Source organism: Hydra vulgaris, chromosome 10 (genome assembly GCF_038396675.1).
Source record: "Hydra vulgaris chromosome 10, alternate assembly HydraT2T_AEP".
Lineage (NCBI taxonomy): Eukaryota > Metazoa > Cnidaria > Hydrozoa > Anthoathecata > Hydridae > Hydra > Hydra vulgaris.
The window spans coordinates 37,974,073-37,997,651 of NC_088929.1; the positions used below are offsets into that span (position 1 = coordinate 37,974,073).

The 23,579-nt window shown below is 28.4% G+C and overlaps 1 protein-coding gene across 1 annotated transcript; it reads right to left on the bottom strand.

The window, feature by feature from the left end:
* Positions 1 to 5,497: 5,497 nt before the first annotated feature.
* piwil1 (piwi-like 1 (Drosophila)) lies at positions 5,498 to 17,506 on the bottom strand. The gene is given in 11 exon segments (NM_001287373.1): positions 5,498 to 6,057; positions 6,469 to 6,896; positions 7,037 to 7,409; positions 7,549 to 7,624; positions 7,737 to 8,157; positions 10,335 to 10,570; positions 10,691 to 11,002; positions 11,096 to 11,483; positions 11,981 to 12,265; positions 13,164 to 13,196; positions 17,430 to 17,506. Coding segments are annotated over 10 exon segments (2,667 nt in total). The 5' UTR covers positions 13,195 to 13,196; positions 17,430 to 17,506; the 3' UTR covers positions 5,498 to 5,940.
* Positions 17,507 to 23,579: the final 6,073 nt, after the last annotated feature.

A 23,579-nucleotide genomic window follows, 5' to 3' on the forward strand; every position in this document is an offset into this window, starting at 1 on the left:
GTTTTTTTTTCACACATTTTGTAACTACAAGACAAGCCGTATTGTAAAGTTGTTGTAATTTATCAATAAACTTATTGTATGCCTTATCTGTGTGTTCAATATCAAGGAGGTCATCCCGATTTAAATCTGATAAAAAAGTATTAAAATTTTTCATTTATATTTCGCAAATTTTAAATTCTTTTTGTACATAGATGTTATCACATTTTTGTGAAATAAGAAATACAGGGAAGTGACCTGAAATGTCGCATTTAAATATTCCTGTTTTGATTTTTGATTTAAATTCATTGGTGAATATTTGATCTATAATTGTTGTGCTTGCTCTAGTTATTCTTGTGGGTTTATTAGTTAGTGGAATGTAGCCTTTCTGATATATGACGTTAAAGAAATTATTTATATTTGTATTTAAATGACTCATGTTCAGGTCAAGGTTAAAATCACCTACAAAATAAATGCTTTTATTTTTACTTACTTGGCCTGTATAAAGCGTGGATGATAATATTTTATGTGGTTTAAAATTAAAGCAATAAATTTCCTGGATACAACGTCAAATTGCAAATACCAATAGGTTGAGTGAGGCTTTTTAGCTGTGCAGAGGTAAGTCTCCTCTTGGAGAATGAAAACTCTGATATAAATCCCCACTTTATATGATATGGGTAATATGAATTTGAAAATAGGCAGTAGTAATATGAAAAACCATTCTAGCCATACAAGTGTGGAACTAAGGGCATTAAATTTCAGCTTCTGCGTTGTTTACCTAGTTTAGTTTTCACTTTTTGTACACATATATTACTCCTTTATTTTCAATGGATTCTAGTAAAATAACTAATGGTATAATATAAAATTTGTCTTGGCTATTCTGTTCGTAAGTTAGACATACAGTGTCTAACTTACTTACCGAAGTACACCAATCCATAAATAAACAATTTTTTTTGAAATTTAATGCCCTTAGGTTCCACACTTGTTGATGTGAGTCATTCAAGATAATAAAAAGAAGATAAGACCGGTGCTTGATTATCGCGAACTTAACATCTATGTAAAAGCCTCAACAAGGGTGCGGATGTCATCAACGATGAAATGAGAGATTGGGGACTCATGAGTAAAAATAGGAACGACTTGGTGGTGGATCTAAAAAAAGCATACCAACAAATTCATGTGCATAAACGACATTGGCTTTACCAAACTGTCAAACGAAGCAGGCTGGGATGAATCTATTACGAATAAGTACGCTAATTAAATGATGCAGGAAGTCGTGAATAAAGTTATCAAATGCGATTTAGCAAAACGCGACGTTAGAATTATCTTGTTCTATCTCCACTTTTTGAAAAAATTGAGTTATTGATAGTGTTGTGTACCTCAGAATAATGTTTTTCTACTGTATTGAAATCTAAGAAATAAATAAAAGTTGCTGAGAAAACATAAATTATAAAAAAAATTTTGCATGCCGTCTCCTAAAATCTTTATTTTTCAAATCGTTTTATCTCAAAACTCAAAAATGTGGAGATAGAACAAGATAATTCTAACGTCGCGAAAAGGCGTATGGAATATAAAACCAAACGCATCTCTAACTGTATGGTGTGATGCAAGTTCGCTGGCACATGGAGTTGTGATAATGCAAGGTGACAAAAAAATAGAAGATGCGACATGACTTCGACCAAAGTCTGATGCAATGCATATCAACGTAGCTGAATTGGGTGCATGTATTGAAGGTCTCAATATGGCATAGAAGTTGAACCCAAGTGATGTCTCTATCAAAACTGATTCTCATAGTGTATTCATTTGATTAAATTCTGAATTGACTCGTGACAAACCTGTAAAATGTGCTGGGCAATGTGAAATGCTAATTTGACGAAGGCTTCAAATGTTTGTAAAATTGGTTAAGGATTATGTCATAAATGTAAATGGGTACCAACAACAAAAAATATCGTAGATGAACTCACACGAGTACCTACAAAATGTATAAAGCAACGCAAGAATGTAATATCATTTATAAGCACAATAATCAGCAGATTAAAAAAGTTTATTCAATAGCACACATGGGAGTTTCCGAGAGTATGGAGTTATGCTCGCGTGCTGGTATCTACGTTAACAGAGACACAGTGAAACAAGTTGTCGCTGAATGTGATGAATGCAATTCAATTGATCCTAATGTAATTTCGTGAAATAAATGTCTGCAAAGTGTGGGAAATAAATGTCTGAAAGTGTGGGAAAGAGTAGCCTGCGATGTTACTCACGTTGATTCGTTGCTATATCTCACCTGTATTGAGTGTGGCCCAAGTCGATACATGTTGTGGACACCATTAAGCGATGAAAGTGCAACAATGGTTGTTCAATCGTTAGAAACAAGGTGGTCATCGCTCGGACCTCCTTCCGAAGTTCTCCTAGATAATTCTAAGTCGTTTAGATCTCAGACTATGCAAGCTATGGCATCAAAGCGGAAAATAAGACTTATTTATCGAGCTGTTGAAAAACCATCGGGAAATGAAATTGTTGAAAGAGTTTCTCAGACGGTAAAAAGAACAAATGCGAGAGCAAAATGTGGTATACCCATATCTGTATTCTTAATCAACAACGTTCCATCAAAACACGACACACCTTTTGAAATATTTTGCCAACAATACGAACGCGTCCGAAATCCTGGAATCGATAAAGTCGAATCAACACAAAAGTCCCTGACTAAGTTTCAAGGATGGAAAGTTGGCGATAAAGTGTGGGTGAAGCCCAAGTATATTACGCCGTGAACAAAGCGATGCTTAAAAGGAAGTATAGTGGCACTGGATAATGGTTTGACAGCTGAAGTTGAAGTTAACAGACATACGTTGCCACGACATATTTCTCATCTGCAGCATCGTCGTGTAGACAAAAAAAGAAGATATAACAACTATGACGGTTACAATCTGACGCTGATTAAACCTCCAGAAACAAACTTAAAACGCGTCTAATCGAAGATCCAAGTTCTCAAATAAATTCCCTGGACGATGGCGAAGCTGACAATAGTGTGGACCGCGCTGATCAAAACTATCAAACAAATTGTGAGACAGAGTTACAGCCTGCTCAGTTCACTCGCTATGGAAAAAGAGTTCTTCCTAATCGAAAACCACAATTATGTATGAGCTGTTGTTGAACTGGTATATAGCAATAACTAGCTTTGCTAATTGACAAAAGTCACACGTTGTTGCACGTTGTTTTTAATTAACGTTGATTATAACGATCGTTAATTGTTGACAAGAGTCACTAGTTATATATTTAAATGCTATATATAGCGAACAATTTTTTTTTGTAAAAACGTTGAGGTTGTTGATAAGCAATAAAAAAATTAAAAACAAAATGGCTTCTAAATGCGTTGAATTACAATCTTATAAGATTAAGTATTATAAGATAAGTGTCGCCTGCATTAATTTTAAAGTAAAGTAGTTCAAAAACATTTCCTTCAACTTTTTTTTGAGGAGTCTCCTTTATTGTATTTTAGTTGATTCTAATGACAATAGAATCAACTTAGATCCTCTTTAATTTGAAGATTAAATTTTTTTTTGAATTAAAAATAGATATTTTAATCTCGATGCTTAATAGACGGGAGAGGCAATTTTTTAATTTTTCGGAAAATTTATTTACTGATTTTAATCATTAAATCCTTGAAGTTTAGCATTTTTTTAAGGTACCTTAAAATTTATACTATAGCAACGCCCAATGCAACGGTGTAGCACCTCATTAAAAATTCTAATAACTTATGTGTATTTTTGAATAGCTGCAGTAAAATGCTTGGTTTGGCTTCTTTACTTATCAAGCGAGCGAAAAAAGTCTGGTTTATCAAGTCAGATTACAGTTTTCTGTTATACTGAAGCTTTTAAAGTTGACAATTTTCTTAATTTTTTTAAAAAATGGGTAAAGCGTGTAGAATAAAATCAAGAACAATAATTAAAAAAAGGAGAGGTTTCTTAGGGAAGAAATTTAACAGTCTTGACAAAGAAAATATTGAAATGGAGTTAAATGATAATCCTTCTCTAACAATTTTGATTGATTTAAATAATACAACTGTCAATAATAACTCTGTAAATAACGAATCTGGATTAAATTTATTTTCTACATCTGTATCTGCGAAGAAGGTAAAGCCAATTGAATGTTCCAGAGCTTTTACAAGAATGAAAATATCTGGATATAGGATTATAGATTGCTCTATATTATCTGATATATTTAGTGCTTTAGCATGCCCTCAATGTGGCGAGTGTTCATCCTTGTCATTGTCCGAAAAAATGCAAGACAAAAAAGGACTTGCCTCAAAGTTACTTATCAAGTGCTTTAACTGCAAATATAAAAATGAGTTTTATACTTCAAAACAATGTAACAGAGGATATGATATTAATTGTAGAACAGTATACGCAATGCGTGCACTTGGACAGAGACATTCTGGTATAAAAATATTCACCACTAATGAATATGCCACAACCAATGACTCAAAATAATTATGATAAGTTAGCTGTGAAAATAGATGCTGTCACACTAGAATAAGTTGAGGCGACAGTTAAATAGAGCAAAATATTTTTATTAAAATGACAATAATTTGGAAAAAGAGGGTATAACTTATGAACCAGGAGGATTTTAAATACTGTTTTTTAGATTTAATGAGGTTAATGATTGCTTTTTTATACATTTTTTTATGTTATTTAATAAAAAAAATTATTAATTTGTTTTTTTCTCAGTATGAAGTATTTAAGACGCCGGCCAACCATTCAAGAGCCGTTTCCTAAATTTACAGTGGTTGTTTTTTAACTGGTATAGAGTGTTTTAAGTTGAATAGTTTTTTTTTTTTTTACACCTGCTGTTTTAGTACCATATTATTGAATATTGGACTTTGACTTCAAAATACTTATATTAGTAAAAAATTTCAACTTGGGTTTTTTTGCTCCCTGCCCACAACATTGGCCGGCGTGAAACCCGTTTTTGCAGTTTTTTGGTAATTTTTATGGTTTCCATAGCAACATGTTAACATTTTATTTTATATATGCTATTGATCTGACAAATTTTTTTTTTCTAAAATTTGATTTTAAAATAAGAGGGGGTTTCTCCCTTAAGCTCATTACTAGTTATCAACAAAGACTAAAAAACGAACATTATATATAAAACAATAAATGGTAATTTTTGACCAAATCATTTTAGAAAATCTATATTCATTAAAAACGCCTTAAAATCAATCTAAACAAAGTTGCCATTTTGATCTTTTATCCTTTATGGAAAAGGTAAAAGATCCGGATATATTTTTAGGATATAAATCGGTATGAAGGAACTAACTGCGTAAGTCCGTAGTTAGTTCCTTCATACCGATTTTTATCCAAAAAACAGCAGAAATTACTGTATAGTACTTTCAAATGCGGGATATTCGTATAAATTTTTTAATTACAGCGCTAACGGCAAGACAACTCACGAGACGGCGAAAGCATTGCTTCGGCTGAAAAAGTTCTCGCTCATACGTGGATAACCCCAAACAAAAAATAACAACTACTTAATTGTATAATGCGCACAATTAAATCAAGATATATCCAAAAAATATATATACATAAAAAAAAAATTATCAAGAAGCTAGGACATGCTAGATGACAAAATCAAGTATAGTTTATTGAAAATCAATCAATACTGGTATATAACATAACAAAAATGTTTATCTCATAATAAAAATATTCACGAAATCATTTGAAAAGAAACATGCGCTCAATCGCAATATAACAAGCTTTAAGCCTAACTAAATAAAATTCAACAGATAGATAAAAACGCATTTGTTGGTAAAAATCACATTGATAAAAACGCAATACTACCACACAAGAGTGGTCATATAATATATACAAGAAAAAGTTCATACTTTGAAAATAGTTTTCTGTAAAAATACGAATATTCAACGAAAGAAATAATTGCATCTTTGTTGGCATGAAATATATTTGTATAGTTGGCCGATTATAAATAATATAAACGATCAGCTAAAACAGGATTAGGTTCAGAATGGATACTCTGACCAACGAGGAATGCCAACTTATGTGCATATTGGCAAGGAGCTGGAACTCTAATTGTTCCCTAAAGAAATAAAAATAATAAAAATTTAGTAAATTATGCAACTAAAAATTCATTAAGTCAAGGGAAAAAAAATTCTAACACAAAGTATCGATTTGTTGTTTTAAGTCATTGTTTTAATGGCTCTTAAAACAACGAGTCAAAACAATGAAAAAAGATAAAAAAATTAAAACAAAAAACAATGAAATTTAACTATCAAAATATTTTAAAAGCTCATGCTAAATGCGAATAGATCAAGCTTTAAGAAAAATTAGGAATAGTGTCAGAAACTCAACTTATCTATCAAAAATATGTAACTAGATATCCTTAATAATCAGTAATCAAAACATTTTGACGTTTGGTTGCTAAAATCCGGGCTTAAAACAGTTGTAACTTTATATTATTAAAATATATCGTATATCATTAAAAACTTACTGGCCAGTTGTAGTAAAGATGGCACAGCTTGTAAGTTAATCTTTGAAAATGATCAGGTTTTAAACCAGTATTATCACTTATAACATTATAATGCGTTGGTGAAACAGTACCTTGACGCACTGATTGAGAAATCAAGAAAAAATCGTACCACTCGGGTCTAGTCACCACTGTGTCAACAACTGTACCTGGAGGTGGATTTGAGTACTGGCCATTGTTACCTAAAAACAATCGTGTAGTTATTCTTTTCTTAACAACAATCATAGCAAACTTCGGACTGTAACCTGCACCAACATCTTTAAATGCCTCTTTTAGCTGTGGCAGTTCGTGTCCATGGACCATGCCTAACTGACCATCTCCAACCCCATCTCGATATACAATAATTTTTTCAGGAAGAGAGTTGTTAATTTCGTGATACTTTTTAAGAGCACCTTAAAAAAAAGCATTATGTAATATAAATATCCAAAATACTTTAGTTGTTATTGATCATTTGATTTTTTTTTAAATATCTAAATTTAATTAAATGTTGTATTTTTTTAAAAAGCACTTAATAAGAAAAAAGTTTACCAACCTGTCATACAAATTTTTAACTGATCACAAATTTCCTGGTGACTTGTGTGAGCAGTGATTCTTGAATAATAGTTGGTAAGGGACTTATTTGTACTAGCTACAAAACCACCAAATGACTTTCCTTTTGTAAGTGAATCATGGTATACATCATATCCAACAACCATTACTTGTATTGGAATATCAACAGCCCAGACATTACCACCCATTTTACAATTCAGTTGTATGCCAATTTTTGTACAAACAGACATAAGCATCTGCTGTTTTGATAGAGTACGACTGACAACAACTTGCGATGGTATAGGTCGTTCTACACAACACAGACGCTTGATAGAGTCATAGCGATCTTTATTGTTATTGGGGACAATACACACAACCTAAAAAACACGACACAAAAACTAATAATACAATTCATTTAAAAAATATGTTTAAAAAAAAAATGCAGCCAAAAATCAAAGTGAAACATAAAAAACATTTCCTAACATACAAATGAAAAATTTAATATAAAAACCATACTATTTGAAGATCATTAGTAATATTTTCTTTAAGAGCTGTAAAAAATGCTTTTGCATTATCTTGGTTTAAACGACACCTGCACAAAATGATATTACTTTGAAAAACTGTTGAATAAAATTTTTTAAACTGTTGAAAAAAACCGTTAAATAAAAAAATTTTATTCACTAAACAGACAACTAATAACTTACAATTCAGGTTCAGCAACTTGCATTCCCATAGGTCCACATACCTTTTGCAATGTATTTTTAAAATCTTGGGCAATATTACTATCACGCTGAGAAAAGACTAGCAGCCATTTGCTAATGCTAACTGGTGATAACAACATTTTGCCACGTGATTCTTTTGTCCAATCAGCATCACTAATTTTGTAAGTAAACTTCGCATCTTTCTGGGTCATATTTTCAGCAGGAAAACACCTTCCAGTCATCCGCAGAAGCTTTTTCTCATAGTTCATGTTCCATCTTGTTAACTCCTGCACAGCTTCAGGGTTTGCTTGAAGTTCATTCATGAATGACTCTAAATTTTTTGCACGCATCTCAGGAGAAATTCGAGTATGCTGAGCAAGGTCTTTCATAACATTGAAATTACTACGCATAGTTTCTGATAAACCTTAAAATTAAAAGATTTTTTATAACTTAACTTTAGTTATTAAAATTATATTTACTAAACAGCTTTAAACTTGTTCATAACAATAAATTGTTTTGAATAATAAAATGTATATATTTAACTAAACCATAAAACTAAAGCCTGCTGCATCTAATATTACCAAAATCTTATTAACAACTACTATTACAATTAACAAATCATAACAATTAAATAACTGTTTATTAAATCAGCCACATTAAAAATACATTACAGGCCTTGTTTTAAAGCGTTAAGCTTGTTTCAAGCGATTTTTACATAAGCAGTAAGCAATTTCGGTTAAGTGGCTTTATATCATTTTTTAACTTTTAAATTATACTATAAGCAGTAAAAAAAAAAAAACAAGTAATTAATTTTAAAAACAGATACAGTAACTTAAGAGTGATGTTTATGTAAAAACATTTGTTACAAAAGTTTGAATGACAATTATGTTTGATATAAGCGCTAATCATTTATTTAAATTTTTATCTAAATAAAAATTTAAATAATAAATTTTTTCATTAGTAAATATTTACTAATGAAAAGAACAAATATAATTAAAAGATTATTTTTATTTTTCTTTGCTTAAAGCAAAAAAACATAATATAATTCTGATAAAAAAAAAAGTTTAATTTAGATTTAAAAAATTATAAATTTAATTTTGACTTAAAAAATATATTTAAGTTTATTAAAGTTAAAGTAAATGCTTGTGTTTAATCAAGTTATACCCAAAACCTAAACTGTCAAATCTATTAAAAAATATTACTAAATATTGTTTAATTTTTAAATTTTGTTCGCTCTTTAGAAAAATCAGCTTATTTTTATCGCAGTTGTTTTTTCGGTTTTCCTACGTAAACATTTTTATCGTAATGCAAGTTTAAATCACAGCAATTGTTTTTTTAATAAACGATATATTGAGCGATGTAATTTTATAATAATAAACTTTAAATAAAGTAAATAAATTAATGCAATTTTTTTATTTGTTACTTGTTAATTTTTTTTAAATAAAAAAATTAGTTGTAGTTGCAAAGCTGCAATTAGAAATTTTAGAAACAATCATTTTAAAAACTCAAAAATTTAACATTTTAAATTCATTTTTGCAAATGTCGAGAATGAAATTTGTTAATATCAAAGATTTTTAAAATACAATATTAGATTTAATTATTTAATATTTTTAAAAAAAGTAAATAAACATTCCCTTACATTATTAATAAAAAAGCCATTAAATAACATTTTACTCTGCTGTAACTAATGTTATTCCAGTGATTTACCAAAGTTAATGTCTTTTAAAAATAAAAAAACAGTTTTATATAAAAAAAGTTTTATGACACCATATATCGAGTTAAGCTAATGCATTAAGCACTTTCTATTTAAAATAAGGCCTGCATAATAATAAAATAATTTTGTTCTAAAATGTTTAATTAGTACAATACTAAAGCTATATTCAGAGACCATTATATACTTTTATTTGATACTATATGGATTTATCCACTTCTTATAAACATTTTTAACTAAGGAGCATTACTTACTTTACTATATGATATAAGGTAATTTTAGTTTATCATCACTAATAATAAATTAATAATAAAAGTTAACATTGACTTATACTTAATAATATAAGTAAAAAAAAGAATCTCTTGTTTACTTATTAAAATTAAAAAATATATATAAAAAACTTTTTAAAAACACATGACTGAAAATGTTGGGCAACTAAGTACAACTTGTTCCTATTGGCGTCCAACATTTTCAGCCATTGACTTTATTGGATATTTCAGGTTGTGTACGTACACTAAGTCTTTGGGTCTCATGAAATAGTTTATTTTTTACTTTTTAGTTTTTAAATGTTTTTATGTTGTTTTTAAAAAGTTTATATATATTTTTTTATTATTCAACAGCAATTCTGATAATTTTAAGCTAAATTAAAACGCTAAAAGTTTGTTATTGTTTGTTATAGTTACTTTTATTAACAATTTCTTTTACTTACGCAAACTAAAGTCTGTTTTGCGTGGACACCGAAAAAAATAAACCGACAAGAAAGCAAGTTAAATAAAATGTTGTAAAAAACTCTGTGAAATCAAATTTCCAATTAAAACTCAATTTAACACTAAAAAATAAAAAAAGAGAAAAACTAAGTCAATAAAAACATAACTATAAAATTATCAAACCTTGGATGGAACAAAACTCTGGTAATAAAAGGATTGGTCCTTGGGTACCACGTTTTTTATCCTTATCTTTAGGCTTTGAAATTAGCAAAGGTTGCATTGGGTCTAGGACTTTACGTTCGTAAGTTTTTTCGTAATATTCTTGAAAAGAAATTTCAGAACCATCAGCCTTTGTGAATTTATCAGTTGGATGTTTATTCCAATCAATATCATCAATGCGGTATGTTTTGTTATTATACCTTTAACACAGTTCTTATTATTTAAATTTTTAATATATATAACCTTAGATAAAAATACATCTAAAAAAACAATCTTTCAAATTAAATGATCAAGAAGTTAAATAACTTAACAATCCTTACCTGGTCAAAACAATTTCACCAATAAGTGATTTAGCGGCTGCATCATAAAATGTATTAGATTTTCCTTGAGAGGACAAACTACGATGAGTATTATATAAAAAGTCCAAAACACTATCTCTACGCATTACTTTGTGGGTAACATCAGCACACAACATGACAGACTGCTCATATTGCAAAATTGAGGTTTGAAGTCCAGGCCAAACTTGTAACTGAGTTGCAATACCTCTTTCCACCTCAACTTGCACATCTATTTTGCGGTCTGGATTAAAATAATGCCGCCCAATTTGCTGCATATTTAATATTTTAAGCTGCCTAAAGATTGATAGTGGTTAACAATAACCATAATCAAATATCTTGACAATCTAATATAAAAAATATGAATAAAAATAATAATAAAAAACAAACTTTTTAAATAAAATATTCATCAGTTGAACAACTGAAGGAGAATTTGCAGGCACAGCACATCTGTGTGTTATAGTAATTGAAATATCTTCATTTTTATTTGTTTTAACAGACAACTTGGTCACAGGTTCAGAAAGTTTTTTTGGCAAATACATAATCATACCATCAAAACAGCGTGTACTTCCTATTACATCATCAATTTTATGTAACATGGCGTGTCTAAACTTTGAACTCTGTACATCAGGATCAAATACTACATTATATAGATGTAAATCAGCAGATCTGAAATCTACTTTGAAAAAGTTTGACACAATTTCCACCTGCTGACCAAATGTACCAACTTTAAGCTGCCCATCCTCTCGTGTCTTTAAAACATGAGAGTCTTCTAAACCTATATATATTTATATATATATATATATGTGTGTGTGTGTGTGTGTGTGTGTGTGTGTGTGTGTGTGTGTGTGTGTGTGTGTGTGTGTGTGTATGCATGCATGTATATATGTATGTATGAAAAACAAGCTTTATAACTCAAGCATGGTAAACACTAAACACCTTGTTATATAGTCATGCAGATCATTTTAAGTAATAAGCATTTTGTGAATTTTACATATGCCTTATAAAATTATGATATTGTTATGAAGTTATTTTTTGGTGAACTTATTTTATTATAATAAAAACTGAAATGAAACTGTAAACCTTGTTTAATAAAAATGATCATTTTTATTTATCATGCTACTTTGCTAAATGCTAAATATTCAACCCATGTTTTTTAAATGTAGCAAAACTCAGCTTAAGCTTTCCAATGTGTTGCAAAACAAAAATTTATAAAAAAAAAAGCCTGTTACACAGCAACATATAAGTTAATAAACCTAGCATTTTAATACCTACCAAAACCTCTTCTGCGACGTTCATCTCTTGGTGGTACATCACGAACTTGCAATTTAGACATATCTGCAGGTAAAGAAGACATCTGCTGCTGTCTTTGATCACTAGGTGGTACTTTGGCAGGTTGTTGAGGTTGAGCAGTTTGCTGAGGTTGAGCAGGCTGCGGAGGTTGAGCATGCTGTAAAGGAACACTTCCTCGAGATCGTCCACGACCAGCTGGTGCTTGATAAGGTTCAGGTTGAACTCCAACTGGAGGTTGTGGAGCATCTTCATTACCACCACCACGACCTATTTTATAATTACTTTTATATATAGTTATAATTTTAATTACAATTACTATTGTTATATGTTGTTATGATGCTTGAATAAGCATCAGAAAAACAACTGTGGCCATGGCATGATAAAATAACTAACAAGACTACTAATAAAATGTAATATATAATTATCATAATTATTTCAGTTATTCTATCAACATTTTTATCCTAAATTAAGAAAAAAACACAGTGAAAATGCCAGTAGCTTAAACCACCCACAAAGTCCGTTTTAGATTAAATTACGAATAAAAAAATGTTTTAATCAAAGTTGAATTGTAATTATTTTTTAAGATTTAAAGAAAATTAGGATTTGGAAAATGAAAGAAAAGGTTTATGAGAAAAAATAAAAATAAATAATTTAATGAAAAAAATTATAAATTTTTTTTAGCTATACTGTTAAACTATTTTTATTACAAAATATAAATTTCTTACACACTAAAATCTAAAGTTAAAAAAAAAAGTTTTTAATGAACAAAAACTACTAATTTGAAAATTTTGCAAATCCTCTGCTGATCTATTTTTGTGCTTTTTTCTCACAGTCCCTTGCATCAACTATGAAATGATATATAATATACATACATATACCGAGACATCGAAGCTCTTTTTTTATTGTAGATTTATCCTTAGTAATTAAGGCTTTTATATCAGAGAAAAATCTGATGCAAAAACCGTAACTTATTTGTAAGTGTTGGTACAAGCTTGAAAACCTTGGATTGACCTAATTATACTTATAATAGTATCACAATAAATAAGGTTATCACCAGAACAGAAATCTCAGTTATAAAAAGTTGAAATCCTTTAATGTCATATTTAAAAAAGAAAATAAATTTATGAAAACCCAACTAATTCATACAAAGTAGCAAAAAATTAACCTCTCGATCTTCCTCTTGCACGTCCAGTCATTTCTAATTAAAAAAAAATAATACTAACAGGTTCTAAAAGAACTATTAAAAAAATAATGTTAACAAATAGCTAACTAATACCTTATTTTATTTTTGGGTCAAATCATTATATTTTAACCAATCTCCAATCAATCAGAGATGGTGACCCACAGGTCACCATCTCTGCTTTTCCAGATTTTTACATATTGTTATGTGCATCATGTTGATAGGTTAAATTTGAAATTTCAGACTTCTAAGTACAACGGTTCAGAAATTAGAGCTTTAGAAACATGACACAGTCTACTTTAGAGCTGTAACTTTTTTCTCACTTTCAACAAATGTCTCATTTTTTCTAGAACAATTTTCTGGATAGTAAAAATCTCTCTTTAAAAAAGTGGTATTTATTAACTTGTGTTAAATTAGAAAAAAATTATGACCTCCTCAACTTTGGAAAAAATCCTAAAATTGCTAAAATATGCCAAAATGAAACTAGCTGTAGCATTATTCTATTCATCCACAAGCCTTTACCGATAAGTTTTCTGATTAGCTATTGTCTGCAATAGATAGGCAAAATATAGGCAGCTTGTTGCAGTTTAGAACTTAAATATATCTAAAAGCAACATGTCCACTTGCCTGAAAAGTCCAATTTTCAGCCATTTTGAGATGCTTGTAAATTTTTCTAACACTTTGTTTTGATCTAATATTAACAGCATATAAGACTATTAGACCCAACTATCTGAAAATGCAATTTTCAGATAGTTGGGTCTAATAGTCTTATATGCTGTTGAAAAATAGGGTTATTTAGTTATATTTTTCAATTATCAATGGTTGAATGTGTTACTAGAAACCAGTGCCCCTCTAATCTGCCAACTGGCCTATGTGAAGGGTGCAACTAATTATAAGTCATTTCTCAATAAAAAGAAAGATAAGGTTGGCTGTCCTCTTCTCGATCTGGTCTTTATAGTAGATAGGGGCACAAATAAAGAGTAACTTTTTAGAGACCTTCATTATGGTTCAAATAAAGGTCTCTAAATTAATTTAGATATTTACATACTTAAAATTTAAATTAATTTCAAAATAAAACCATTATTTTATTATAGGTAATCAGTGGTCTGGGGACCACTCACCCACCCCCCTCCACACGCACGCTCACTAAGGCGAGGGAGAGGGTTTGGAGTGGCACCAATCAAAGGAGAAGGGGGGCAACCGACTTACAAAGATACAAGCATTCATTTTTTAGCATGAAACATACATGATTTATTTTCTACTGAATATACAGTTAAGGCAATTAGATCTTTATTGTATTTTTTCATGAATTTACCATCAAACTTTGATAGTGACTATCAAAAAATGTGTGCCAGATTTTGCAGCAAATATACAATGTAATGGTTTTAAATGGGAATTAAGAAAAGTTAATTATATTACTAAAATTTGGTTGTCCCCATCCCCTTTGATTAGTGCCACCACAAACCCCCTCCCCTTAAAGAGTTGGGGAAGGGGTCCAGACCACATATAGAACACTTATTACCTATAATAAAATAGAATTTAAAGAAATAATGGTTTCATTTTGAAATTAATTAAGATATTTAGTATGTAAATATCTAAGTTAATTTAGAGACCTTTATTTGAACCATAATGAAGGTCTCTAAAAAGTTACTCTTTATTTGTGCCCCTATCTACTATAAAGACCAGATCGAGAAGAGGACAGCCAACCTTATCTTTCTTTTTATTGAGAAATGACTTATAATTAGTTGCACCCTTCACATAGGCCAGTTGGCAGATTAGAGGGGCACTGGTTTCTAGTAACACATTCAACCATTGATAATTGAAAAATATAACTAAATAACCCTATTTTTCAACAGCATATAAGACTATTAGACCCAACTATCTGAAAATTGCATTTTCAGATAGTTGGGTCTAATAGTCTTATATGCTGTTAATATTAGATCAAAACAAAGTGTTAGAAAAATTTACAAGCATCTCAAAATGGCTGAAAATTGGACTTTTCAGGCAAGTGGACATGTTGCTTTTAGATATATTTAAGTTCTAAACTGCAACAAGCTGCCTATATTTTGCCTATCTATTGCAGACAATAGCTAATCAGAAAACTTATCGGTAAAGGCTTGTGGATGAATAGAATAATGCTACAGCTAGTTTCATTTTGGCATATTTTAGCAATTTTAGGATTTTTTCCAAAGTTGAGGAGGTCATAATTTTTTTCTAATTTAACACAAGTTAATAAATACCACTTTTTTAAAGAGAGATTTTTACTATCCAGAAAATTGTTCTAGAAAAAACGAGACATTTGTTGAAAGTGAGAAAAAAGTTACAGCTCTAAAGTAGTCTGTTTTGACCATTTGAAAATCAAGGGTTGAATTGGTTGAAATATAATGATTTGACCTTATTATAAAACTAATAAAATATAAAAAGTATTTATATTAAATGATATAAATCAATTATGCATTCATATTCTTTAATTAAATTAATAATAAATTTATAATTTAAAGTTTTTTATAATTTTATATTTCAATTCTGCTACTTAAAATATATCAGAATATATATTAAATTTATTGCATGTTGATAGATGTTTTCTTTTAAAAATGCTTAAATTAATTAATTTGCTTTGTTGTTTTATTTCATTATTACAAATTATTTTACATGACAAAACTATGGGTGAAATGCAAGAAGTAAACTTGAAATTTGAAGTCATACTTCTAAAATTTGAATTAAAGCTATAATTGAAATCCACCGGTATTTAAGTATAGCTTTAAAGTTAGACTTGAAAAGCCAAATTGCCATTATCATTTTGTAAATATTGTGAGAAGTTCTAGAATTTTCTATTTTGAAAATAATTATTGAAATGTTTGCCAATTTACTTATTTCACGAGTGAATAACAAATGAATTATTATATTTATACTATATAAATACATTTCACCATTACAACAACTGTCAACTTGCATCAACAGTTGCTGAAGCCTGTACATTAGGGTGGAGTGAATTTTTTAGGGTGGAGTGAAAGTTTTTTTTACAATTCATTTAGCCTGGGTGTGCAAAAGTTGTCTATTCATTTCAGAAATACTCTGGAAAAATATCAATGCTCTAGGAAATTTTCTTGAGGAGCCTCCAGATCTTTAAAATTTTAATGGGTCCCTAATATTATATAAAAATTTGCATTGATATTTATCCAGAGTATTTCTGAAATGAATAGACAACTTTTGCACACCCAGGCTGAATGAATTGTAAAAAAAAAAAAAATTCACTCCACCCTACTGTATATAGCATAACTGAATTACTTTTTATTTTAAATAACGTCTAATCAAGTATTATTTAAAATTATACTACTGCTGATCTCTAATTGATGCCTAATTTATTTGGATGTATTACAATGAAATTATTAATAACCAATGTTTTGGAACTAGTTTTTAAAGGAATCATAAAGTACTGAGACAAGAGTTTATAGTCACGAATTTACCAAAACAAATAAGTTATCAAGGTATTAAAGAAACTTTTAAGCATTTTTATAACTTTACTATCTTTCTGTTTTGTTTTTTTTGAACAAATCAATGTTAACCATAAACGAAATATATTTATGAAAAATAAATAGGTATGTGCATGAACGAAAGATATTTATGAAAAATAAATAGGTATAGGCACAAGCCTGTTACAGTTTTTTTCCAAAATTAAAGCTAATTGTGGATTATTTAAAATATAGCTGATCAATAAATACATTAGATGTAAATTACTCATCCACAGACAAATCAACCAATCACAGGAAAAACAGATTTAAGGCTAAGTATAAGATTAGGTAACCTAACCATTAATGATTTTAAACATGACCATTGCGTTGCTGATATTCGATTATTAAGAAGTGCCACATTTTAGACATATTTGTAACAGTTACAAAAAAAAATCATTTTATTTAACAATACTTAACTGCAGAATTACAGTAAAAAAAAAAGCATACTTTACTGAATTATTATTTTTCTAAACAATATAAAAAATTTATCTTTCTTTGTAAAAACTTACACTAACTTTGCTAATTTTTACACTTAGAACACTAAATCCAGTAGCAAAGTTAGACATTTTAATTACTTTGCAAGTAACTTTAAAAAGCGAAACACGTTGCAATAAATATTGGCTAGAATGTGTTGGCGTTACAACCTTTTACTAACAAAATAATATTTTAAAAACACATATTTTAAATTTTATCCAAACCTTGTAAATTTTTAATGTAAGTTTTAATAAATTAATCTTACCTTAAAATAAAAACTTTGTGTTTATTATTAAAACTTTAAATTCTCGTCTATATCTTAACTCACAAAAATTATAGTGGGCATGTGGTGCATGATCATCACTTTCGTATTAACTATTATAATTTATTTAAAATGTATCTTATTGGTTCGCTTCGAAAGTTGCGCTCGGGATTGGTTCAAAATTTTAAGACTGGTTACTAAACTTAAGTTTGGGAATGGTTTCCCATAAACATTTTTTGTTTTATTACGCAGTTACAATTAAAACGAAAGTGACTGTGATTGATACAATTAAAACGAAAGTAATTGATTTAATAAAGCGATTTTTACAATTGGCATAAGCAAAAGAGGTGCGTTCTTATGATTACATTTTCATAATATTTAAGATTCAGATTCATACCAAAAATATTACCAATCGTAGTTGTAAAATTCATTAACGAAAAATCTCAGTCTTTTTGCTAGAAAAAAAATTAAAACCGATATCTATTGCTTTTTTTTCTTTCAAATTATCAGTCCCTATATATATATATATATATATATATATATATATATATATATATATATATATATATATATATATATATATATATATATATATATATATATATATATATATATATATATATATATATATATATATATATGTATATATATATATATATATATATGGTAGAAGGCCCTTCCCCCCAAAACCTAGCATTAGGGCCCCAAAATCATTAAAATTTGACCACTAGTTATTACTAATATAAAAAAAAATTTTATGACGCAGATGATTCAAATGATGTGCAGATTGTTCAAAGAACTTTGAAGGTTATGAAAAGGACAACTTTTGCACTTTTTTGTGTGCATGTTTATGCACATTTCGCGAATGGGTGATTCACGAAACGTGCAACGTGCGCGTTACATTAATGGATTGTTTATTTGTTGTTATTTTTTCCATATAAAAGGCCTACTAGCTCAATTCAGACTTTTCGGATGCAAGAACATTTGAAGCAAATTTCTCGTTTTAAAAATTTGTTAACTCCAAACAGGCTCGAAATTTGTTTGATCTGGCAAACATGGCTTGCATAAACTTATAAACAAACGTGATTTTTGACGAACAAAATTGGTTCGGAGGAGTTACGTATAGTAAAGATGTTAACCGGAAGATTTCATACAATTCCGGAAAAATAGAATTCTTTCAGAAGGATATTGAGAATCAGGATTTTTTTTTGTACCGAATTTTAAGAATTAAAAAAAAACATTTGATAATCATTTCGCAAATGCCACTTACGAAATGTAGCCTTTCGTAAGTTGAATTACAAAATAAAACTATTTTGCTACATACGAAAGTAGCGCTTTCGATATAGGTTCGTTTCGAAAAAAATTTGGTTTTTTATCATTATTTCAAAAAATAAAACCTTCAAATGTTAAAATTTTGCAATACTGATAATAACATTTTAATATAAAAGTTTTGGTATAAAAATTTTTTATTTTCAACTATTATATCCGTTAAGCCAATAAACTTTCTTCAAAACGTCGTTTAGCGAAAGAGCTCGTTTCGCAAGTGCGACTTCCGTAAGCGCTACTTTTGCATGTAGCAAAGTAGTTTTATTTCGTAATTCAACTTGCGAAAGGCTACATTTCGTAAGTAGCATTTGCAAAATGAACATCGTTGGGTTTTTTTGTTTCGTAAAATTCGGTACGAAAAAAAAAATTCCTGATTCTCAATAAACTTCCAAAACAAATTTATTTTTCCGGAATTGTCCGAAATCTTCCTGTTTAAGTCTATTCCAGACTTAAACCATGTTTGTAATTGAAAAAAAAAAAGAGTTTGCGCATGCGTCATTTTGATAATGAATTTTAAAATTTAATCTTAAAGAGTTAATAAAGTTGGTAAAGTTGGTTTGTTTGCACCCAGGCAATCCCAAAATGCAATACGTAGTTATAATTACGTCATTATCTGGCAAAAAGTTTATTAAAAAATAAAAACTTAAAATAAAGATATAATAATCTTCAACTATTTAACAAATGTCAGTTTTCTTATTATTTTTTATTGATTTCTATTTGTTATAATTTTATTGGAATTCATCAACGAATGATAGATAATCTTTTATAGCAAAACGAATTGTAGTGGCACATATATTTGATTTTATTTTAAAAGTAAGTTAATGTTTTTTGAGGTACCAAATCATTTATACTTTATTAAAGTTATTATTATATATTATATTATTTCTTTTATAAGTTATATCATTTACTTATATAAATGGGTAAGTAAGCGGCATAAAATAATTTTATTTTTTCGCTTGTTGTGAGACTTGCTCAAAGTGGTGACTTTTTAATATAAACATATGGAATATTTTAATATATTTTTTATTTTTTTTATTATTTAATAGGCTGTCTGCCCCTACCAAACCCTCAGTCGATGTTGCGGCACTTTCTTGTAGTATCAGGCTATAAGATAGACTTGTAGTTAAAACAAATTCTTGGCATAATCAACAGTAAGTAAATTAATAGACAATTATTTTGTGGTAATTAAGTGGATCACATCTAAATACCTTGTTTTAAATTTAACAGTTGCAGTTCAAAAACATGAAAAAGGAGCATGTAATACAGATGTCGAGAGGTCCATAAAGTGATGGCTAATGCAAACTCCTGACAGAAATGGTGGTTGTACAAAACGTGCCTTACAAGTAAAATCTAAAATACTTGATGGTTTTTTTATTTGTTCTAACTTTTCTGTAATATTTTATATATTTTTCTTGAAATATAATGTTATTGTTACAATGTTTTATTGTATTAGTCAAGCATTACAGAGTATTGGATTTTATAGTTTATACTCATTTTTACAGGTTATTTCATATTCTATTTCTTTGTTTACTTTACTTATTTTTATTTTTTTTTGTTACAATTTTATACTTATTTTACGAGTTTGACCTGACATTCATTTTGCGTGACTGGGTTTAAATCATTTGTTCAGTTTTTTAAATATTTTTACATACATAAAAAGTAATGTGATTGAGTTAATTGTTAGAAATAAATTGAATAATGATGTTAGCTTAACAATGTAATCAAGAGTGATAAAAACTAATAATGTAAAAAGGTAAAATAAAGATAACACAATATTGTGAGTAAATTAGTTTTTTAATCTATAGATAAATACAATATATAAATATGTTGCTACTTTTTAATGTAAGTTTAGTGCTTAAATATCTATTTATTATTAGAAATTAGGTGCAAAACTGTTTAAATGACTATTAAATCATCGTCAGGAGAAAAAGATTGCAGTAAAATTGGAGGTCGAGTAGTATCAAGCGTTAGCACATGAAGATATCAAATAGTAATGATGATCTTCCTTTTTGCTTTTGCTATATTTCTTTGCAAGTTAAACGTGTTTAATGTAAGTTTAGTGTTTTAATATCTATTTATTATTAGAAATTAGGTGCAAAACTGTTTAAATGACTATTAAATCATCGTCAGGAGAAAAAGATTGCAGTAAAATTGGAGGTCGAGTAGTATCAAGCGTTAGCACATGAAGACATCAAATAGTAACGATGATCTTCCTTTATGCTTTTGCTTTATTTCTTTGCAAGTTAAACGTGTTTAATGTATTGAAATCTTTTATTGAAATATCGAATATTTATAGTTACATTTGTGTAGATCACAATGTGTTTATAGTTTTAAGATAATTGGAATATGCTTTTATAATTTTTATATGTAGTATTTCATTCAGAGTATTTTTTCGAAAACAACACGATTTTCTAATGTTATCATGGAGTCAATAAATTGTAAAATACTGGATAAATAATACTACTGGAATAATACTGGAATACTAATAATAATACTGGAAAACAACACGATTTTCTAATGTTATCATGGAGTCAATAAGTTGTAAAATACTGGATAAACAACTTAAAATTTTTATTTTATCTTTTATATAGTAGCCCAAGAAACTTAATATATTTTTATAATTTTTATATGTAGTATTTCATTAAGAGTATTTTTTCGAAAACGACACAATTATCTAATGTTATCATGGAGTCAATGAGTTGTGATTTATTTTTTAAACAATGTAAGGTATTCTTTTTATATTGCATTCCAAGAAATTTCATTGATAAAGAAATTAATATGTAAAATAAAAGAAATAACAACAAAAAACTCATCATGTGTATATATAAACACTTGATGAGTTTTTTGTTGTTTTTTATAGTTTTTATATTAAACTTTTATTATTTTATTTTACAATTACTTTACTTTTACCTTTTTTGGTTTATTTACCAATTTTATACTTATTTTACGATTTCTTCACTTTTAGCTATTTTTAGGTGACTTGGTTGTAATTACTAAATCTATTAGCTTGACAGGCAGAAAAATATGGATATCGAAAATACTAAACGTTATGTATGTTTTTACAAATCTTTCTCGAAAATTCTGGAATCTTCTTAAAGAATATAGAAATTAGTAAGATTTACACATTATAAGCTACCTGATTGAGCAACATATATATATATATATATATATATATATATATATATATATATATATATATATATATATATATATATATATATATATATATATATATATATATATATAATATAAAAAGGTAAAAAATATATATATATATATAATAATTTATGACTCATATACTTATATATATATATAAAGTATTTGAGTATATATATGTACTCATATATATATATGAAATGCTTATTTTCAAAACGCGTTAAGGGAAAAAATTGCGTTAACTGCCCATTATTATTTTTAAAAAAAATGCTTTTAAGTCATGTTAGCAACTATTTTCAAAGACCTCAATATTTTTATTTATTTTTAGCTTAAAAATAATTTTATTTTTAAAACGCGGTACGATTTTTAAATTTATTTTCAAAATGCTGTTTTTTTTTTATTTTCAAAATGCTGTTTTTTTTTGTTTTTATTTTGTGTAGAAAGATAATTTTGCGCAAGCGCAATAAACAAAACTCAAAATACTATAAATAAAACTTGAAAATGGCAGACTATGATTGTTTGGATGAAAGTGTTGTTTTAGCGTTGAAGTCGCGAAAAAGAAAAAAGCAATGCTCAGTAAGAGAAATGAGAAAGTTATTTCAATATTCAAGTGGAGGAAAAATTCCGGCGCTAATACACTTTCGTACCACCTCAAAATTTACAGATTTTAATTGCAGATTCTGAAAGATCGTCGTTTAAAACGAAAAAAATGGTATTCAATAACAAATTTCATCAAAGTAAAAGGCTCTAACTCGATCTCGAAGTTTTGAAAAAATACACTAAAATCGCTAATATTCGCCATCTTTTTTTAACGCAACCAAATTACTTTAGTTGAGTTTGGAAAACTTTATTAAATAACCTGGTTTTTATTGTCAGCACGCATTACATCTTTGTTTTTAAATCATTAGTTATAAGTCATTGACTTTCTTATTCTATTATTAACTGCGGCGATTTTGCAGTTATATTTTTTACTTTTAAATTTGCATTTTATCACAAAAGCGAAATTTAAAAAAATTTAGGCTGATAGGAACCAGCCTTTTTTAAAGAAGAGTTTAAAGGATAATAAAATTTTAAAAACGAAGACAGCATAGTCATAAGAATACATAGTCTGGAGACACGGACCGTTTCCATTGTTGTTTGATTTTAACTTGAAAACTGCACAACGACCCGGCAAACCTGCACAAGTTTAAAAAATGGCATTTTTTAACAGCGATTTCGAGATAAATAGTGATTTGGAATGTTTGTTTGACGTGGTTGAAGGAGGATTTTTGAACAATGACATTAACTTAATTACAGATATAGATTCTATTGTTTCTGATATTGATATTTATAGAGATAATGTCGAACAGCATGCATGCATTCAGTGTCCCAAAGTTTACAAGACAATTAGAGGTTTAAAGAGACACATTGCATCGAAGCATATTTTAGAGAGTTTTGAAATAGATTCTTCAAAAATGTATAATACGGAGAACTCTTCTAATACATTGTCATCACTAAAGCTGAAAAGCATAGTTCAAGAATGTGCAAGTTTATTGCAAATGGACATGTGTCTGCCATTTGATAAAAGAAAACAGTTCTCATGCGAGAAATTTAGTTATTCATTAGATGATGCTGAAAATCTTTGGCAAAAGTTAAAACCAATAATAGAACAATTTAAAGGCAATAGTGATT